Source organism: Lissotriton helveticus, chromosome 8, assembly GCF_964261635.1.
Source record: "Lissotriton helveticus chromosome 8, aLisHel1.1, whole genome shotgun sequence".
NCBI lineage: Eukaryota > Metazoa > Chordata > Amphibia > Caudata > Salamandridae > Lissotriton > Lissotriton helveticus.
In genome coordinates this window covers 1,506,039,126-1,506,058,365 of record NC_136069.1, presented here as the reverse complement: position 1 = coordinate 1,506,058,365, position 19,240 = coordinate 1,506,039,126, and the positions used below count along the sequence as shown (strand labels likewise).

Below are 19,240 nucleotides of genomic sequence, written 5' to 3'. Positions count from 1 at the left end.
TGTACCTGCTGTGTGCTGGTTTGGTGTGCATTGTGGGTCGTTCCTCTGACTTTGCCTAGTATCAGCAGTTTTCGGGGCCAAGTTTTTGTGTGTGACTGCCTGTGTGTGCGCTTTGTATTTGTACTGTGTGTTTGCCTGCAGCCATATACCACTTGTTAATAAACCCCCTAATATGCAGCATGGACCCCCTCCCCCCACGATTGATCGCTTTCGTGTCACTGAGTTTCGGTTTCATATACTTCGTTCGGCGACAGTTCCACTCCGTCCCTCAAAGATACTGAGTTCAGCTATGGCGGCTTGGCATACACATCCGGCAGTGAGAAGGAAGGGCTTGTTCTTTGTAGTGTTTCGTGCCGCACTTCCTTCGGTTCTAAGCGCCGTGAACATCCGGTATTCTTGTACTCCAGTGTATTCCTTGCTGTCTCCGCCTTCTCTCGTGCAGCCGCCCACTCCGGTATAGATGGGTCTTGAACACCCCTGAAGAGTATTCGCGCTTGTTAGTCTTAACTGCCCGTTTTCCTTCGTGTTGGTCACAGTTCGTGATCACGAAAAGTGCATCTCAGCTTGTGTGGTCGGTTCGCTTGTAAGCACATGGATGGCACAGTGCCCTGTGCGGCACGTCTCCTACCACGAGTCCGGGAGGGCAATTTGTCGGGTCTTTGAGTCCGCCTGAAGGAGGGCGCTGGGTGTGTGGGCAAGAGTTGCAGTCTCCCATGTTCCCTTTGTTTTCAGGGGTGTATGCGCGTCTCCGTCGTGTCTGCCCATAGTGTTCAGGTGACTGTAACTTATTATGAAAACGTTGTTTCATGCAATATATGGACATTAAGAGGCCGAAGCCGCGTGTGCTGTGGCTGAGTTGTGGTCTGTGTGGCTCTGGGTGCATCCCTAGGGGTCAGGGAGTCTGGTCGGGGCTCAGTGGGAGAGTGGGCTCGTCTGTGGGCACCAGGCCGGAGCGCTGCTGTCTAAGGGGAGTTTTAAATTGCACCGAGGGCCCGAGGGAAGGGCTATGTCCTGGCCTGGTGGGGCGGGATGGGGGCGCTATATTGACTGCGGAGAATCGCGGGCCTAAAATCTTCACAGGTACTACTGGTTTCATTTGTCCCCAATGATGAAGCATGTCACCGTGGGGAAACCCCGGTGAGTGAGGGGACACTAGAAAGAAATTTTTCTTTCTCATTGGTTTGTACTGACAAAATCTGATCAGTGACCATCACACAAGCTAGGTCTCTGAATCCAGTACATTGGGTTCCTACTATTTATACTTCATTTGGAGGGGAGCAGGAGGGGGGAGTAGTGGCTACAAGCCACCCGTTTCCGCGTGTTTTTCGGTGGGGGAGGCGGCGTGTAACAGGCCGCTCATACAATGCCTGTTAAGTAATTTTAAGACCTGGGCTTTCACATCATCTTTCTTGGCAGCACTACTAGATTTCTGATGAACTTCGATGTGAATCTGCAGTGTCTCGCATAAATTCGGCAACGCCTGTTTCAAATCACCAGCTGTGATTTCCATCGTTAGTGTAATATTTGTGTTAGCCGCCGATGTAATTCTCCAATCACGCTCACTTTGCCTGAGCGGAAATAAAATTTAACAAGCATTTACAATGCAATGGTTCCGCCTTTGCAAAAGTTAGAGCTTTTGGCATTGCTCATGACATTATTTTTATTTATGGGTTTTTTTGTAAAACATGAATAAATGGCATTGTCATTTACAATGCCAATAGCAGGGCAGGAGAGCAAGCACAAGCAACGAGGGGGCAATGACAATATTTTTATTTATGTGTCAGTTCAGCCCTGCTCCAGAGGAACAGCAGGCACCCAGATCCAGCTCAGCCCAATCAGAGGGGAGAAGCAGGTGACGAGGCCCATGTCAACTCAATTCCAGGGGAGCAGCTAGTGGCCAGACCAGCCTCAACTCAATCCCAGGGGTTCAGCAGGTGACCAAACCGAGCTCAGCCCAATCCCACGGCAGCAGCAGGTGACCAGACCAGGGGAGCAGCAGGTGACCAGACCAGGCCCAGCCCAATCCCAGGGGAAGCAGCTGGTGACCAGACCAGACCCGGCCCAGCACAATCCCAGGGGAGCAGCAGGTGACCAGACATAGCTCAGCCCAATCCCCCTGCAGCAGCAGGTGACCAGACCCGGCTCAGCCCAATCCCAGGGGAGCAGCAGGTGACCAGACATAGCTGAGCCCAATCCTAGGAGAGCAGCTGGTGGCCAGACCCGGCCCAGCCTAATCCCAGGGAAGCAGCAGGTGACCAGACAAATCCCAGTGGATCAGCAAGCACCCAAATCCAGCAAAATCCAATTCCATATGAGTAGCAGGTGACCACCTCAGCCCAATCCCAGGGGAGCGTTGGCCAGACCCACCTCAGCCCAATCCCAGGGGAGCAGCAGTTGACCAGACCCATCCTATAGCTTAGCAGGTGTCCAGGCCCTGCTCTAGGGCTGCAGCTGGCAGTGGCACCCGTGACTGAGACCCACCCTAAGCCGCGCAGCAGTGTTTGCAGAGTGGCCGTTACATTTCAGCACCGCCCACGCCGAGGTGTGTCCGGAAGGTGTTGTCTAAGCCTGCCCGCTAGGGGGCGGCAAAGAGGTCCAATAGAGCTGCACTCCCCGGCTTGGACAGCTGTTCGCGGCAGCAGCCGGATTCGCACTCACCGCGCTCGTGACCTCCAGGGTTAGAGGAGGAGATGAGGAACTCTCAGGAAGGAGGCTGGCCACAGCCGGGCACACAAGAGAGCACTCTGCAGCGGCAGCACAGGGGAACCTATGCCCATGCAGCCATACAACAGGACTTGACGTGTGGTGACGGAAGTAGAGGCCGAGTGGCTCTTGGCGGCTGCTGTTCTACAGAAGCAATTGGGAGAATACGAGGCATGCCTTGCCAAGAGTATGTGTGTTTCCCGGCTGCCTCTGGGTCGTCTCCTGTTGGCTGCCCAAAAAGTAATAATCATGTTTTGCAAATACTAGAATAGTTATACAATGTAATTTGTTCTCATGTAATTTTATCCTCATGTTTCACTACTGGTCCTATTGTAAAGCGCTCCGACACCTTCGGGTAAAGTCCGCGCTATATATAAACACATAAATAAAATGGCATTGTGTGTGTACCACCTACTACAGTGAGCATCTTTGAGCTGACGTCACTAGAGCCCGCCCGCTTCGAGCAGGGTGGGTGATGTGGATCTGATGCGGACTTCGTCTCTTTGGCCAATGAACAACCTGCAAGCTCTCCCTTCAACCAATCCTGACCCACTATGAAGGTTCTCAGGCCACGTTGCCAATGAACAAGTTATAGGATCTTCCCAGCCAATCACGTGTTGGGAGGTCCTGACCAATACAACGTTACCGGTCCTCCAACTAGTAATCACGTCCTTTTTAGGTTCCTAAACCCTTGTGATCTTCGTGCACGCCTTGCAGTGATAAAATAATTGTAAGACGGAGTAATGATAAGATTTCAGCCTCATATAATATAACGGACTATACACTAAGGCAAATACTATCAAATGGTCGCCCGAATGTTTCACGTGATATCAAGACCTAACAAGCACAACGTTCCTCGAACAAAAGATTAAAAAAACGAGTGCAGGGTTCCGGAAGCGAGCCGCGGGAGGGTTGCGGGGGAGAGCGGGACACGTCCATCCCGGCAACAGACACATTAGAAATGAGAAAAACATGCCAGAAAAAAAAAACATATACGCCCACCGCCGCAAGACGTTCTAAAAGAGGCGGGATGCGAAAAAATCTAGGGAACGCCCACGAATCTGCTCCGACAATTACGGACAGATCTCTCTTCCAATGGCTAGCCTCCATTTATGGAGCTAGCCAATGGAAGAGAGAGGCGGGACAAAGCCCCGTACTGGTAAACATAAGATTTCGCCTGCGCGAGCACTGCTGCGCAGTGCTACGCCAGGTGAAACCTTAAAAAGCGCCTAGCGTGAAACTCAAGCACAAACTAAAGCGTTTTTCTCGAACAATACACTCAAAGTCCAGTTAGACCCATATCGCAACAGGAGACCGATTTAGAGGACGGATTTGTGGCATGGAAATCTCTCATATGCAAGCAGCCACTCATATTGCCGCCCCTAGTTTGAAGCTCTGCGCGCGAAACGTCCCCATACGTAGATAGTTGGCAACCTTCGAATGAACATGGACTGCTGACATAATTCTGTGCTTGAAAAGTATATACATAGAGTTGGAGAAGAACACAGACTTAAGATCTACTTTAGATTCGCAGGCGTAATAAGGACGCGCGCTATTTATAATATAGTATTCCACATTCGAACAGGAGAGCAGTTAAATTGAGCTGCTTTGATTTATTAATTTCACAACATACCGCAGTAGAGCTCCATTAACTATCAAGTGAATACAATTAGATATCATAGTTTTTTTTTACCCAAAACATTTAATGAATATCTTGAATAATGAAGTGCTCCATGGGAGTCCAGAAACATGCCAAAATGGCCGTCAGAAGAGCGAAATCCAATTTTGGGCTCAGCGGCCTTTGACGCCGCCACCATGCTTAGACAGGGCGGCCATCTCGGAATGGCATTACATCACCTTCAGCGGTTACAGAGCATGTTCGTTTAACTCCTTATTTACATGAGCTTACTTATCTTTGATCTTTTTAGGAACGTGGACACCATATCTCACCAGGCGAGCTAGAAAGCCGTTTACTTCCTCTATTACAAACTCGCCTCTCCCGCTTAACTATGGTGACCAGATTTTCAGGATAAAAAACTGAGACGGCTATAGATTGAAATACACCAAATGTGGGTGTTGCTATGTAATATTTGGCATCCCCTCGGGATCGTGTATAACCTGCGCTTGGTCAGTTGTCGGAGGTCTTGCCTATTGGGCAGTTAGGACAGGAGCACATCAGCCCGCCCACTTCAGGAAAGGCAAACCTCCGCTTTAGCAGGCAGAAGTAGCAGCGCGCCGAGCTGAACGCTGCCTGCTAGCCTTGGACTGTATGTACCCCTTGTTCTGCTTATGGCAACACTCAGAAAGAAGGGTCTCAATAAACAGCTTAGCTATTTCGTTTGTGCCGTGACCCCTGACTATTTGAACTGAAAGTCTCAAGAAATTAACTAAATGTTGGGAAATGGAACGGAATAAACACGAGTTAAATAGAATTAATAGGTTGAGGAAAGTATCGCAGTAATGGAAAAAGCAAGGGAAAAATTGCAACAATCACTCGCCATGCCGCGAGATTTCTCTTTAAGCCCGTCCTTTTCAGACTGGGGGGCGTGTTTTTCTTTCTCCCCTCTTCTCCATTGGCTGGAGGAGAGGAGAGAAAGAAACGAAAAAAACACGTCCCTCAATCTGAAAAGGACGGGGCTTACAGCGAAAACAGAACGTCAAAGAGCCCTCTTCTCCAATGGCTGGCCGCTGTTTAGGAGGCCAGCCAATGGAGAAGAGGGGCGGGGTTTACCCTCGCTACTCTGAGACATTAAGTCTCGCTGGTGAGACTGCGCATGCGCGCAGCCTAGGCCAGTCTCGACCTAAAAAGAACAATGGTAAGAGACTACACAGGCTTTACCAAGTTGGAGCGTGGTGGTAGAAGAGCCACTCACTGTAAATAACAAGCATTTACAATGCAATGGTCTCGGCATTGTTAAAGTTAGAGCCATTGGCATTGCTCATGACATTATTTTTATATATGTTTTTGTTTTGAAAACATAAATAAATGACATTGTCATTTACAATGCCAATAGCGTAATCGCTCGCAAATGCGAGCCCTATTGCATTTGCACCCACACAGAGCCGCCCACACAAAGCCACCCACACACACATACAGAGCCGCCCACACAAAGCCACCCACACACATATACAGAGCCGCCCACACAGAGTCATTCACATAGAGCCACCCACACAGAGCCACCTACACACAGAGCCACCCATGCACACACAGACAGATACACCCACGCACACAGACAGACAGAGCCACCCACGCACACACAGACACAGCCACCCACGCACACATAGACAGACAGAGCCACCCACGCACACACAGACAGAGCCACCCACGCACACACAGACAGAGACACCCACACACACATAGACAGACACAGCCACCCACGCACACACAGACAGACAGAGCAACCCACGCACACACAGACAGAGCCACCCACGCGCACACAGACAGAGCCACCCACGCGCACACAGACAGAGCCACCCACGCGCACACAGACAGAGCCACCCACGTGCACACAGACAGAGCCACCCACGCGCACACAGACAGACAGAGCCACCCACGCGCACACAGACAGAGCCACCCACGCACACACAGACAGACAGAGACACACACACACACAGAGCCTTCTGTGCATATCACAGCAGGGGGAGCTGTGGCGGCCTGACGATATCTCGCCTGCGCCCGTCATTTCTACGGTACAACAAAGGAAAGGCAATGAAAGCCGGCAGAAAGCTGTGCGACACTGTCAACAACAGCGGCTCTGCAGATTACCCCAAATGTTCCGACACAGATGCGTGCGCGTGAGCACTGTCCCTTTAATAGGAAAGTTCCTCGCTGTACAGTGTTGGGGACTGCTTCGCAGTGCGACGGTAGCCTCGACCTAAAAAGGAGTGGGACCGCTATTGTCAAAGCGGCCCACGCTGACAACGTAAGTTAAGGAAGGAGCGCAGCCGCTATAGTTAAAGTAGAACGCGCTGGCAAAGTAAAGAAAGAAAGGAGTGCAGCCACTATAGTTAAAACGGACAGCACTGCCAAAAAATTTAAATATCAATTAAAAGGTGCAGGCTGTAAATATGATACATCCTCCAATACTAAGAAAATATAAAAGCTGGCGTCATGCTGTATTACAGGAAAACCTGTCGTAGGTGGAATAGGAGAAATCATTCAAGAAAATAGTGTTCACAGACTAAATAAAACATACCGAGCAATAACACAAATAAAAGTTCCAGTCCTCAGGGGAGGTTACAAACATAGACAAGGCGGTACTAGAGTGGGACTAACTACTAAACCTAGGCATGATTCAAAAAACAACCATTTAGAAAGGACAGTAACAGGAGCCAATTGAAAAGATGGGCTGAAAATGGGAGGAGCTTCAAGTCCATACCTGAATACAGCATGCCTCGCAAAGCAGTGCATGCACTGCCCAGGCTTGACCTAAAAAGACTGCTATATGATTTGATGATAAATGCATCCTTAAGGACCATGCAAAAATAACTGAGCTGTTGTCATTGTTATTCACCATGAATGTAGTGTACAATCGCCCATTAGCATGGCACCACAACGCTTTTCGTGGTCCGAGATAACTTCCAAATGGGCCAGAGATATCCATAGGAGGCTCAATAGGTTTCGGGAAATGGGACGTCAGTAGGGTAAGGAATGTGCCTCTTTTAGGGGAATGTGGCAGACTTCGGCCCCTATTAGAAGTTGCCCAGTCATCCACTTTTGACTCAAAAGGTTATAATAGTGGTGTAGTGTTACAGCACAGCAGTATTCCTGGATCCTGTAAAACTGTATGGAATTCTCAGCACATGACTGCTAAAAGCAAGGCTTGCATTATGGGTTACATGTGGAAATCAGTGCCGTAACATTGATTTTGTAATGTTAGTCCAAATGTACATGACTGTATGACGTATTACCTCAGTTTCTCTATTATAGCACAGAGTTGGAATTTGCAAGAAAGACAATAACGTTTAGAGTGAAAGAGGAGAGATAAAGGAAGGGAGAACAAAAAATGAGATTCAGGATGAAAGATGAGATCGTATGAAAGCTTAGCTTTAATGTGCTATGCAAAATCCAGTTTTTCTGCATGACTTAAAACTAAGTAATCCAAGTAACCAAAGTTAACTCTCTGTATGCACTATACATTTTTGGATGGCCAAGGTGGAGGAAAGAGTGAACAGGCAACTGAGCTGCTGGGTTTCAAGTGTGGAGTTCCCAGCTTCTTGCTGACAGTCAGTGTGATCCTGAGCAAATTACTTAACCTATTTATATTAGGTTTAATCAATCGTGCAAAGTGCTTAGCATTTTCCAATTTCACATTTGAATAGCTCTAGCCTGAGATTCAGGCTTTATGCTGTTAGGCGTCCTTAACAAAAGAGATAACTGTTATCTGATAGCAAAGCTTTTAAGCTAATTCTGCTGTCTGAAGAATGAGCTTTTAAGTTTGGTGTCAACTGAGAGTAGTGTGGCTGAGACCTGGCCCAGTAAGTGTACCTGGTCCCTGTTAGATATGCTATCTCTTGCCAAAGCTTTTATGTTCAGTTTCACCTGAGGGATAGCTCTGTCTAAAGCAAACCTGTGTACAATTTGTGTAACTTGTGAGACAGCGCTGCTGTCTAAAGCCAAGTTATGTGTCTTATGTGGGACGCTGTAGCCTGCCCTATGGGCCTTCGTGAAACATGAGCTATAACTCACCTCTCTAAAACCTAACGGCTATATGTCTACATGGTTCCATGTAACCCAGGACACAATATCACAGCTGAGATTTTCCCTCTACTAATCAGGGTATTTAACCTTTTATAATTAAATTAATGCTATTGAAGCAAACGAGGCTACAGAACTGAGGATGTAATTGATGTTCAAGTAACAGCCCACAACTGGAACACGGTGCCTCGTATGAGCTGGAGTGGTGTAGGTAAAACCGGGCTAACCTGAGAGATAGCTGTGCAGTCTAAATCATGTCCGTAAGAGCGTTGCCATTGGACTTGAAGGCTCTCTGTTGTGAAGCCAGATAACTAAGCTGTGTGTCTAGTGGGAAAGATCGTGTGTCCAAAGCATGTGTGTTATGTATCTAGTGCACTATGTCTGACGTGTGTTGCCTGCAGGTGTGACTCGCCATTTGCTGTTTGTTTGTGAAGGTGTAACCGTACTGCGAACATAACTTTATTGAAATTGAATTTCTCACGCACCTGGTATTCACCACGAAACTGTATAGTGTGACGTGTGCTTTTCTTCTCTGCTGGCCATGGTAAAAAAATTTAAAAAGTTAAGTGCGCGCGCACTCGAAAACGAAACCTAGCGTGGGGGCGGGACTTCCGTCTTGTGCGCGAAGCCCGCGCCCACGGAGTTCCTGGTCCGAGGAGCAGTGGTGACGCGGGGCTCCCATGCCTGAGGGAGAGCCCCGCGAAGGCGACAGAACACCGGATTGGCGGTAAGTGGGCCTTGGGGGGCGCTCGTGTGTGTGTGTGTGTGTGTGTGTGTGCGCGTGTGTGTGTATATGTGTGCGACAGCGGGGGTGTCTCTGTATGTGTGCGTGTATGTGCGCTCCTGTGTGTGTGTCTCTGTGTGCGAAGGCGGGGGGTGGGGGGGAGTGTCTCTGTGTGCGTGCGTGTATGTGCGCTCGTGTGTGTGTGCGCATGCGTGCAGGGGGAGGTGTGCCTGTGTATGTTTGCGCTTCCCAGGAGACAGCCACGGCGAGCGCGGCGCGTGCCAGTTTCAAATCGCCTCCAAGGCGATGCGCGCGGCCAGGATTGTCTCCTGGGAAGCAGACACGGCGACAATAGGTTCTCGGCGAGAACGCGCTTCCGCGCGCTTAGCCGAAACCTAAAAAGGGGTAAACTATGCATGCCTCTTGAACTCAAAGACAAGCTCTAGGGTTACAATACATGTTCACAGGGAGACCCTTAGTGGACACGTGATTGTTATGTTCATGGATGTAGAAATCAAGAAAACCTAATGAAAGTTTCCAGTGATTTGCCTTAAGATCAACACAGGACGGGGAAGCACACTCTCCAGAGTCATGCAAAAGACTTCCCATCCTAACACAACAGGGAACGTACACGGAGCTAAAAACCAAGTACTGGCACAGCACTCAAGGCTGTGCTGCACTGTATTAAAGTCACATGAGCTTTCAAAGCTATCAGCAGGCAAATGCTAAAAAGAAATGTGTGCTTGTAATACACACAGTAGGGGTAGGGTGGCGCCATTGTTCCATATATCTGAAATTGTGAAGTAGGACAGAATTATACCTTAATTTTCACACCCCCAGTAAAGTCAATGGCACAATGCAACTATCCACGAGACACCCTCGGCCTATAATGATCTTATAATCGCTCGCAAGAGACACCCACATTTGTCTCCTGCAATACGATAAAAATACCACTGTTGTAGACGCCACCATGTGTAGAAAAAGCGACGGTAAATGCCTTATGGTTAAATGCACTAAAATCCAGAACTAATTGTAGATAAGAATTATTTAAAAAAATCAAGGCATGTAATTTTTCAGGTGACAAATTGCTAAGGGGTGTAAAAAGAGGCAGAGATTGAATAGTCAGAAGGGAGCGTGAGGCAATACTAGAGGAGCAAAAAACAAGCCCAGGAAAGAAGGATGAACCATGGTAAGAGTGGGTAATATTGTAAATGCAGGGTGAGGGACATGATGCTCACTAGAGAACACAGGGACATTTATGGCATTGCTAGTTTAGAAAGGTACCTTACCTTGCCAAGCGGCTACAAAGTAATGTATTAATAAGAAATACACAATACAGTGAGCAGGACAAAAGAGCATGAAACGTAGGAGAATGTATTCCTTACCTGAACAGGCCAAGCAGGCAGCGGTTGCAAGAAGTTTGCTTCATATGGGTAGTTCACCATTGCCAAATTCACCCAGGTTTCAGTGAGCCACGCCTTGAAATACCCAACGTCGTCCTTTCCCTGCAAGGTGCAGCACAAGTGAAACGTGTTGGACAGCCATTGTTGGCCTTCATCTAAGCAGGCAGAGAGGGACAGAAAGGGCACATTTATGTTTAGACTAAGACACTACATTGTACAATCTAAAGATAAGAAAAAAACAAGATAACACCGCCCTGAAGAACAAGTTACTTACCTTCGGTAACACTTTTTCTGGTGGATACAGTATCTGCCCGTGGATTACTCACCTTGTGAATATCCCCTTGCGTCAGCAACATTCGGAAATTCTTTTTGTAGCTTCGCGCCGACGTGGACGACGTCACAGAGGCACGACACCACGCGCGACTCCGCTGACGTCACTGACTCCATAATAGGCCCACGCCGGCGTGATGACATCAGTTCCGCCCTTTTTTCCGTGCCTTCGAGGCACACAGACAGATCAACATCAGTAGATATATACACAGTACACCAATGTCAAGATAACACACATATTGTGAAACGAATGCCGAAAAGCAATTGAAATAAAACGTTTCCTTCAACAATAAAAACATATTGACATCCCAGTTACTCAGGTATAGAAGAGTGGACAACGGGGAGGCGGGTGGGTCAGTGAGGAATCCACAGGCAGATAATGTATCCACCAGAAAAAGCGTTACCGAAGGTAAGTAACTTGTTCTTCTGATGGATACATCTGCCAGTGGATTCCTCACCTTGTGAATAGATTCCCACAGCAGTCCCCACTCCCGGAGGAGGGTGTCCACTCTCCTATACCAGAAAATCCTGGAGGACAGAAGGCACAAAGTGGCCGTCCCTCCTCACTTCGGTATCCAAGCAGTAATGCTTCGCGAAAGTGTGGAGGGAGGCCCAAGTTGCTGCTTTACAAATATCCTCAACAGGAACACCCCTAGACAAACAGAAGTTGAAGACTTTGCTCTAGTAGAGTGAGCTCTAATACCCTCTAGAGGTTCCTTACCAGCCAGGGCGTAGCAGATCTTGATGCATAGAATTATCCATCTCGAAAGTGTGCGGTTGTGCACAGCTCTTCCTTTCTTGCAACCAGCAAATCCAACAAACAGCTGGTCATCAACACGATAGTCCTTAGTCCTATCAAGATAAAAGCTCACCGCCCTCTTAGGGTCCAAACGGTGAAACCGCTCCTCCTCCTTGGAAGGGTGAGGGGGAGGATAAAAGGTAGGAAGGGTAATGGACTGTCCTAGATGGAAGGGAGTTACCACCTTAGGCAGAAAAGCAGCCCTGGTCCTTAGAACCATTTGTTCAGCATGGATGGTCAAGAATGGGGGCTTTAACTAAGAGCTTGAAGCTCACTTACCCTCCTTGCCGAGGTAATTGCAACTAGGAAAACCGTCTTAAAAGACAACAACCTCAAGGGACAATTATGTAGAGGTTCGAAAGGAGAACTCATAAGAAAAGTAAGCACCAGATTCAAGTCCTATTGAGGTACAATAAAAGGAACAGGAGGGAATTTATTTGTAAGGCCCTTCAGAAATCTTAAAACAATAGGAGATTTAAATAAGGACGGCTGATCTCGCAGGCAGAGAAAAGCCGACAAATCAGAAAGATAAACTTTCACTGTAGCCACAGCAAAACCTTGCTGTGCTAAAGACAGAGCAAATAAAAGTATATCTGACAAACGAGCCCTCAAAGGGTCAATGGACTTCTCCCCAAACTAAGCCACAAATTTAGACCATCTATAAGAATAGATTGACTTAGTGGAGTCACGCCTAGCCGAAAGAATGACATCCACCACATCGTGCGGGAGAGAAAATGAACTCAGGTTGCCCCGCTCAATCTCCAGGCATGAAGGTGTAAGGTCTGGAGGTGGGGGTGTAGAACCTGCCCCTCCATCTGAAGAGGAGATCTACCCTGAAAGGGAGACGGAGCGCCGGGCACGAAGAGAGGTGGAAAAGATCTGTGAACAACACCCTTCTTGGCCAATCCGGGGCGACCAAAATAACTTGGGCCCAGTCTTGGCGAATCGTCCTCAGAACCCGAGGAATCAAGGGTATGGGAGGAAACGTGCAAAGGAGTTGCGAGTCCCAACTCAACTGAACCGTGTCCCCCAAGGCTCCCTGCACTGGAAACAGGAGGCTGCAGAATGACGGGCAGTGAGAATTCTCGAGAGTGGCAGACAGGTCCACCTGAGGAGTCCCCCACGTCCGAAAGACAGGACGAACTACCTCTGGATGAAGCTTCCACTCGTGGTCGGCTGAGAACTGCCGACAGACTCTCTGCACGCACGTTCAGAACTCCGGCCAGATGATTTGCCATCAGACAAATCTGATGGTCCTGAAACCAGGACCAGAGACGAAGAGCCTCTCTGCAGAGACACTGCGACCCTACTCCTCCCTGCTTGTTTACATACCACATCGTGGTGGTGTTGTCCATCAGGACCTGAACTGACCGACCGCGAAGGGAAAGGAGGAAGGCCTTGAGTGCCAGACGTATCACTCACAATTCTAGAAGGTTGATATGAAGCAACCTTTCCTCTGGAGACCAAAGACCCTTGATCTCCAGATCCCCCAGATGAGCACCCCACCCTAGAGTGGACGCATCAGTTATCACCGTGGCCTCCGCTGGAGGAAGTTGGAAAGGCTTTCCTTGAGACATATTGCCCTCCACACTCTACCAAGACAGATCCAATGCAGTATCTCTGGAGATCTTGATCGACTCCCTGAGATCTCCGTTGTGTTGAAACCACTGCCTGCGGATGCACCACTGGAGTGCCCTCATATGCCAGCATGCATGGTTGACCAACAGAATGCAAGAAGCCATCAGACCGAGCAGTCGAAGGACCTTCAGAACTGGAACAACCGCTCCATTGTGAAATAAAGGAATCATCTCCTGTATGTCGCGAATCCGCTGAGAAGGAGGGAATGCCTGACATACAGTAGTATCCAGTACCACACCTATGAACAGGTTGCGCTGGGAGGGCACAAGGTGATATTTGTGTACATTTATTGAAAAACCCAACCTGTACAACAACTGAGTTGTGACTTGCAGATGGTGGAGCACTTTCTCCGGAGATTCTGCTTTGATCAGCCAATCGTCCAGATAAGGGAATACCGGGACCCCTGACCTTCTGAGATGTGCAGCCACCACTGCCAACACCTTGGTGAAGACTCGAGGCGCAGTAGTAAGACCAAACGGAACGACCGCAAACTGGTAGTGCTGCGATCCCACCGTAAACCGGAGATACTTCCTGTGCGACTTCAGAATGGGGATGTGGAAATACGCATCCTACAAGTTGATCGACACCATCCAGTCTTCTACCAGCAGCGTTTGAAGAACCTGCGCAAGGGTGAGCATCTTGAACTTCTCCTGCTTCAGGTAAAGGTTCAAGATTCTGAGATTCAGGATTGGACGATGTCTGCCATCCTTTTTGGGGATCCGGAAATACCCTGACCCCTCTCCTGCTCTGGAACCACTTCTATCGCACCCTTTCTGAACAGAGCCAGGACTTCTTCCTGCAAGAGCAGCAGGTGGTCCTCCGCACAAAAACCCTGGAAAGGAGGGTAATTGGGGGGAAATTCCCGAAAGGGAAGAGCATACCCATTCTCCACGAGATTGAGAACCCAAAGATCCGATGTAATAAATTCCCAATCTCGTAGAAAATGGGTAAGCCGGCCCCCACTGGGCCCACATGATCCGGAATGGCGGATCTAGGGCTGCTTTGCTTTGGTGGCAGGGGGTTGGGAAGAGGTAGAGGAGGAGGAGGAGGCCTGACGACCTCTAGGACGAGCTCTTTGCCTGCCTCTGTACGACTTGTACAGTGTATTTTGCTGCTGTTGCTGCTGCTGAGGCTGCCTGTAGGTCCGAAATGAAGATCTGCCAAAGCCTCTGAATCTCTTTCCGGAAGTACCTCTGGTCTGCAGGCCCAAAGATCTCGCTATTGCTTTGCTGTCCTTGAATCTTTCTAAGGCAGCATCAGCCTTCTTTCCAAACAAACCTGACCCATCAAAGGGCAAATCCATCAAGGCAGCTTGGACATCAGCAGAGAACTCAGATGATTTAAGCCACGCAGCTCTTCTTGCGGCCACAGAAGAACCCATCACTCTTGATACAGAGTCAGCAGTGTCCAGACCACTCTGAATGACCTGTCTTGTGGCAGCCTGAGTGTCAACAATCACCTCATGGAAATCCTTCTTATCCCCTTCAGGAAGCTTTGGAACCAGCTGTTTTACTGAATCCATCAAAGCATGGATATAGCGTCCCATTAGGCAAGTTGCATTAGTTGATTTGAGCGCCATGCTTGCCGATGAAAACACTTTTTTAGCAGCCTGGTCCTGCTCTTCGATTCCTTATCCCCAGGAACGTGTGGAAAAGCGCCAGCAGATTTTTTCAAGCAGGCCGCCTGCACAACCAAGCTCTCTGGCAAGGGGTGTGTTGATAAAAAGTCCGGGTCACCAGGCGCCACCCTGTACCTTCTTGCAACAGCCCTCGATACAGCAGGGGCTGTAAGCGGCCTTTTCCAAACCTCAGTTGTAGGCTCCGCTAAAGCATCATTAAAAGGGAGCATAGGAGGGGAGGAGCTTGGCGGGCATCCGTGATGGCCGCGTGAGCACAGCGCTCTCCGGACCCCCGCCACTCCCGGCATAATATCCTGAACATATCCTGATTCTTCACGAGGATTTGTGTAGTGGACACTGGGCTGATCTTTCTATGGTTTTTGGATTTTGATTCGGACCGGGGGCACCGAAGATACGACGACTCGAACTTTCGGGGTCCGCCCTGGAGGTGCGCCCGGGTCTGGGTGAGGCACTGTGGCCGTGTCTGAGTTGAACAACAGCGGCTGGGGGATTCGACTTGTGGGTCCCCCTCTTAAGTTTCGGTTTCGATTCTGCCTCGGACTGCGACGTCTGGCAGAGGAGTCTGGCCCTTGCTGGGTCCAGCGGCACGAGACTGCTGTTGTGCTTTTGGCTTGCTTATTGTCCTTCCGGGCTGGCTCACTCCTAGAGGTACCCTCGCCGCTGCTTTTTGGCTACAACGCCTTCCTCTCCTGTGGCCATTTTCACCTGCTCGAGTGAGTCCCCTGGGACGCGGTCTCCAACATGGCGGGCAGAGGGGACCGAGAGACTCGGAAGACCAAAACGCCCCTTCGCGGGGGCCCGGTCCAGTCTAACGTCATGGACCGGTACACCCATTCGAAGGGGTCCCCTGGAACCGCCTTGCCTGGCCCGAGTGCAGTTGACCACACTGTGGAAGCGTTGACGGAGCCGTCCTTGCAGGACATCATGGGCGCCATTTCTGGCATGAAGGAAACAATAGGCCAACAGTATGAAGCTTTGGCCCACAAAATCGACACCGTGGCCATTGATGTGAACTTGATTCGGGCCGACCTATCTAAAACCAATGAGAAGGTGAAGTCATTGGATCTCAAGTCATCCAGCCTCACGACCGACGTCTCGGAGATACAGACGGAGATTGGCAATCTCCGAAGGGTGAACGATTTCATGACCCGGCGCTTGGAGGACTTTGAAAACAGAGCACGTCGTTGTAACGTGCGTGTGGTTGGCGTTCCGGAAAATCCGGACCCGCATTCTGTCGATCTCCTGGTCGAGGACCTGATACAGAACTACCTTTCTCCGTCTGGGTTGAGTAAATTCTTCGCAGTGGAACGTGCCCATCGTGTTCCGGGAGGCCAGGGCAAGCCGGGCGCCCCGCCGAGGCCTATTGTTGCGAAACTCTTTCACTATAGAGACCGGGACGCTATCCTGCAGGCATCGCGAGTGAAGGGCCCGGTGGCTTTTGAGAATGCCACGGTGAACTTCTACCCGGACTTTTCTCAATTGGTGCAGAAACAGCGTATGGGCTTCCGTGGAGTCAAGAAGCGTCTCCGGGACTTGGGACTGCGCTACGCTATGCTTTTTCCAACCAGGCTGCGAGTTGAATACAATGAACGGACCCTTTTCTTTGATCGGCCTGATTCCGTGAATGACTGGCTGGACTCTCTGCCGGACCGACCTCCTGAGACTGAGCCCGCCGAACACCTGGGTGGTGCCGAGGGTGGTATAGAGAGCTGAACTTATTGTCTATGCCCCGGTCTCCGTGCTACGTAACTTCTTCAGGGATTTTATGCCTAAGTGCCTCTATTTTCTGTGTGTTTTCCTCCTTCTTTATCTTGATCGGGGTGGCGGGTGGGACAGGGCCTTTCCTCCTCCGGGGTCTTTTTGTAGAATGGGGGTTCTTGGGCGACAGGCACACTGCATGTTGGGGTGGCTTTTTAGCTTCTTGCAGGGGTGCAGGGTGGGGAGTGTTTTCTTGGTAGTTGGGGGGTGGGTTGATGGGAAGTTTGATGTTTGTGTTTTGTTTTTTCAAGGCGATTCTATCTTGCTAATGGTGTTTTCGATGTCATGCTCATTGGGGGAGGGTTCCGGCATCACTGTGTGGGATGGGGGGTAGCGGGTTGAGGTTTATTTCGTGGAATGTCAATGGTCTGGGGGATCGTATAAAACGGGGTGTGGTGTTGCGATGTCTACGACGTTTGTCTCCTGATATTGTCTTTCTGCAGGAGACTCATCTAGTGGGCAATACTTGTCGTGCAATGAACAGGTGGGGCTATCGCCTCGTCGCACATTCGGGGTTTACCACGGGTTCCAGGGGGGTGGGTATCCTTGTCCGGGCTTCCCTCCCCCTGGCAATTGATGATGTGATTCTTGATGATCGGGGGCGTTACGCCGTCCTCGTGGGACGCTATGAGGGTCGGACCCTTTCCCTGTTTACCGTTTATGTGCCCCCCGGTCTACAGACCTCTACCTTTTCCGATTTGGGCCGAGTGTTGTTGAGCCTCCCAGATAGTACTCTTTTCATTGCGGGTGACTAACTCTGTGTTCTCCGGTCTACAAGATCGTCACCCCCCTAGGGACACTCCTTCGGCCCAACAATGGCTGGGTGGGTTCCTGGATACTTTTGGTTTAGTGGATTGTTGGAGGCTTATGCACCCTACTCAGCTTCAATACACTTTCCATTCTGGGGCCCATGGGAGTCTGTCTAGACTGGATTATTTCCTGATGCCTGCGGCGCAGTCGTCTGCTGTTCGGGAGATTAGACACCTCCCCCGGGGCATCTCCGACCATTCTCCGCTTTGGCTTTGTTTTGAGGTGGGGGTAGAGGCGGCGGGCCGGGTGGCTCCCATCAACCCATGGTATCTGACCTCCCCCGAGACCCGTGGTCTCTTGATCAAGTCGTTGGACAATTATTTTTTAGACAACGAGGGGTCCGTCTCCTCTGCGGTATCCCTATGGGAGGCCTTTAAGACGGTGATCCGCGGGCAGGCCCTTTCCCTTATTGCTGAATCCAAAAAGGCGAGAAATCGGGAGGTGGTGGAAATCGAGAGGGAAATTGTTGGGACAGAGGCTGACTTGGAATCGGCTGTAACTCCTGATAAACTCCACGCCTTGGGTCTGAAACAATTTGCGTATAGGTCTCTGGTTACGGATGCGGCTAAAATGATGTTTCGGGAGCAACAGGGTCGTTTGTATGATGTTGGGGACAAAGCGGGTAAATTGCTGGCGTGGTTGGACAAGAAGGAGAGGGCGAATCGTGTGGTGCCGGTGATTCAGACCCTGAATGGTGTGAGAGTGACTGACCCGGTGGGAATAGTGGACTGTTTTGCGGACTATTTACGTGTGGTTTATTCCCCTGTGTCTGACCGGGATGTGGATGACTCTCGCCTCTTGTTGCGTGATATAGCTCTGCCCTGTGTCTCCGATTTAGACCGAGTCTCTTTGGACTCCCCTTTTTCCACGGACGAGATAGCGACTGCCATTCGCTCACTCCGTTCGGGCAAGACTTTGGGCCCGAATGAATTGCCGATTGAGTTGTACAAGCTCAGTCCTGACAGGATAGCGCCCTTTCTTCGTACCATGTTTTTGGAGTCCCGGGAGCGGGGTATTCTCCCATATGATCAGCGTCTGGCTACGATCGTTGTTATTCCTAAAGAAGGTAAACCCCGGGACCTTTGTTCGTCTTATAGGCCCATTTCCCTGCTGAATGTTGAGCCCAAGGTTCTGGCTAAGCTCCTGGCTACCCGCCTCCTGACGGTTATTAGCAGTTTGATTCATCCAGACCAATCCGGATTTATCCCGCATCGTAACACGGCTCTTAATCTGCGTCGTCTCCACGGAGCCATTGCGAGGGCGGGGCTTCTGACGGAGCCGGCCATTTTGGCTTCGCTAGATGCCTCGATGGCCTTTGATACGATAGAGTGGCCCTATCTTTGGGCGGCTCTTGAGAAATTTGGTTTCGGTCCTGGGTTTATTGGTTGGGTGAAGTTGTTATACGCCGAACCCTTGGCGCAGGTTGTGGTTAACGGTCGAGTTTCTGTTCCCTTTGGCCTTGGTAGGGGGACCAGACAGGGGTGCCCCTTGTCTCCTCTACTTTTTGCTCTTGCTTTGGAGCCGTTAGCTGCGTGGCTTCGATGGGAGCCTTCACTCAAAGGGATCCGTTGGTCACCAGATTTTGAGGATCGCGTCTCGCTTTACGCGGATGACATTCTTCTTTACCTTACTTCCCCGCGCAAATCTTTAAATGTCCTATTTGACGTTCTCACTTCGTTTGGCGCTAACTCTGGTCTGGTTATTAATTGGGCTAAGTCCTGTGTGTATGTTCTTTCGG

At 49.9% G+C, this 19,240-nt stretch overlaps 1 protein-coding gene across 1 annotated transcript in view; it reads right to left on the bottom strand.

Moving 5' to 3' along the window:
- PRCP (prolylcarboxypeptidase) overlaps positions 1 to 19,240 on the bottom strand; it is a 147,118-nt gene that overhangs the window by 43,170 nt on the left and 84,708 nt on the right. The window contains exon 4 of the mRNA XM_078658488.1: positions 10,511 to 10,683. Coding sequence (XP_078514614.1) covers positions 10,511 to 10,683 — 173 coding nt within the window. The remainder of the gene's footprint in view (positions 1 to 10,510; positions 10,684 to 19,240) is intronic.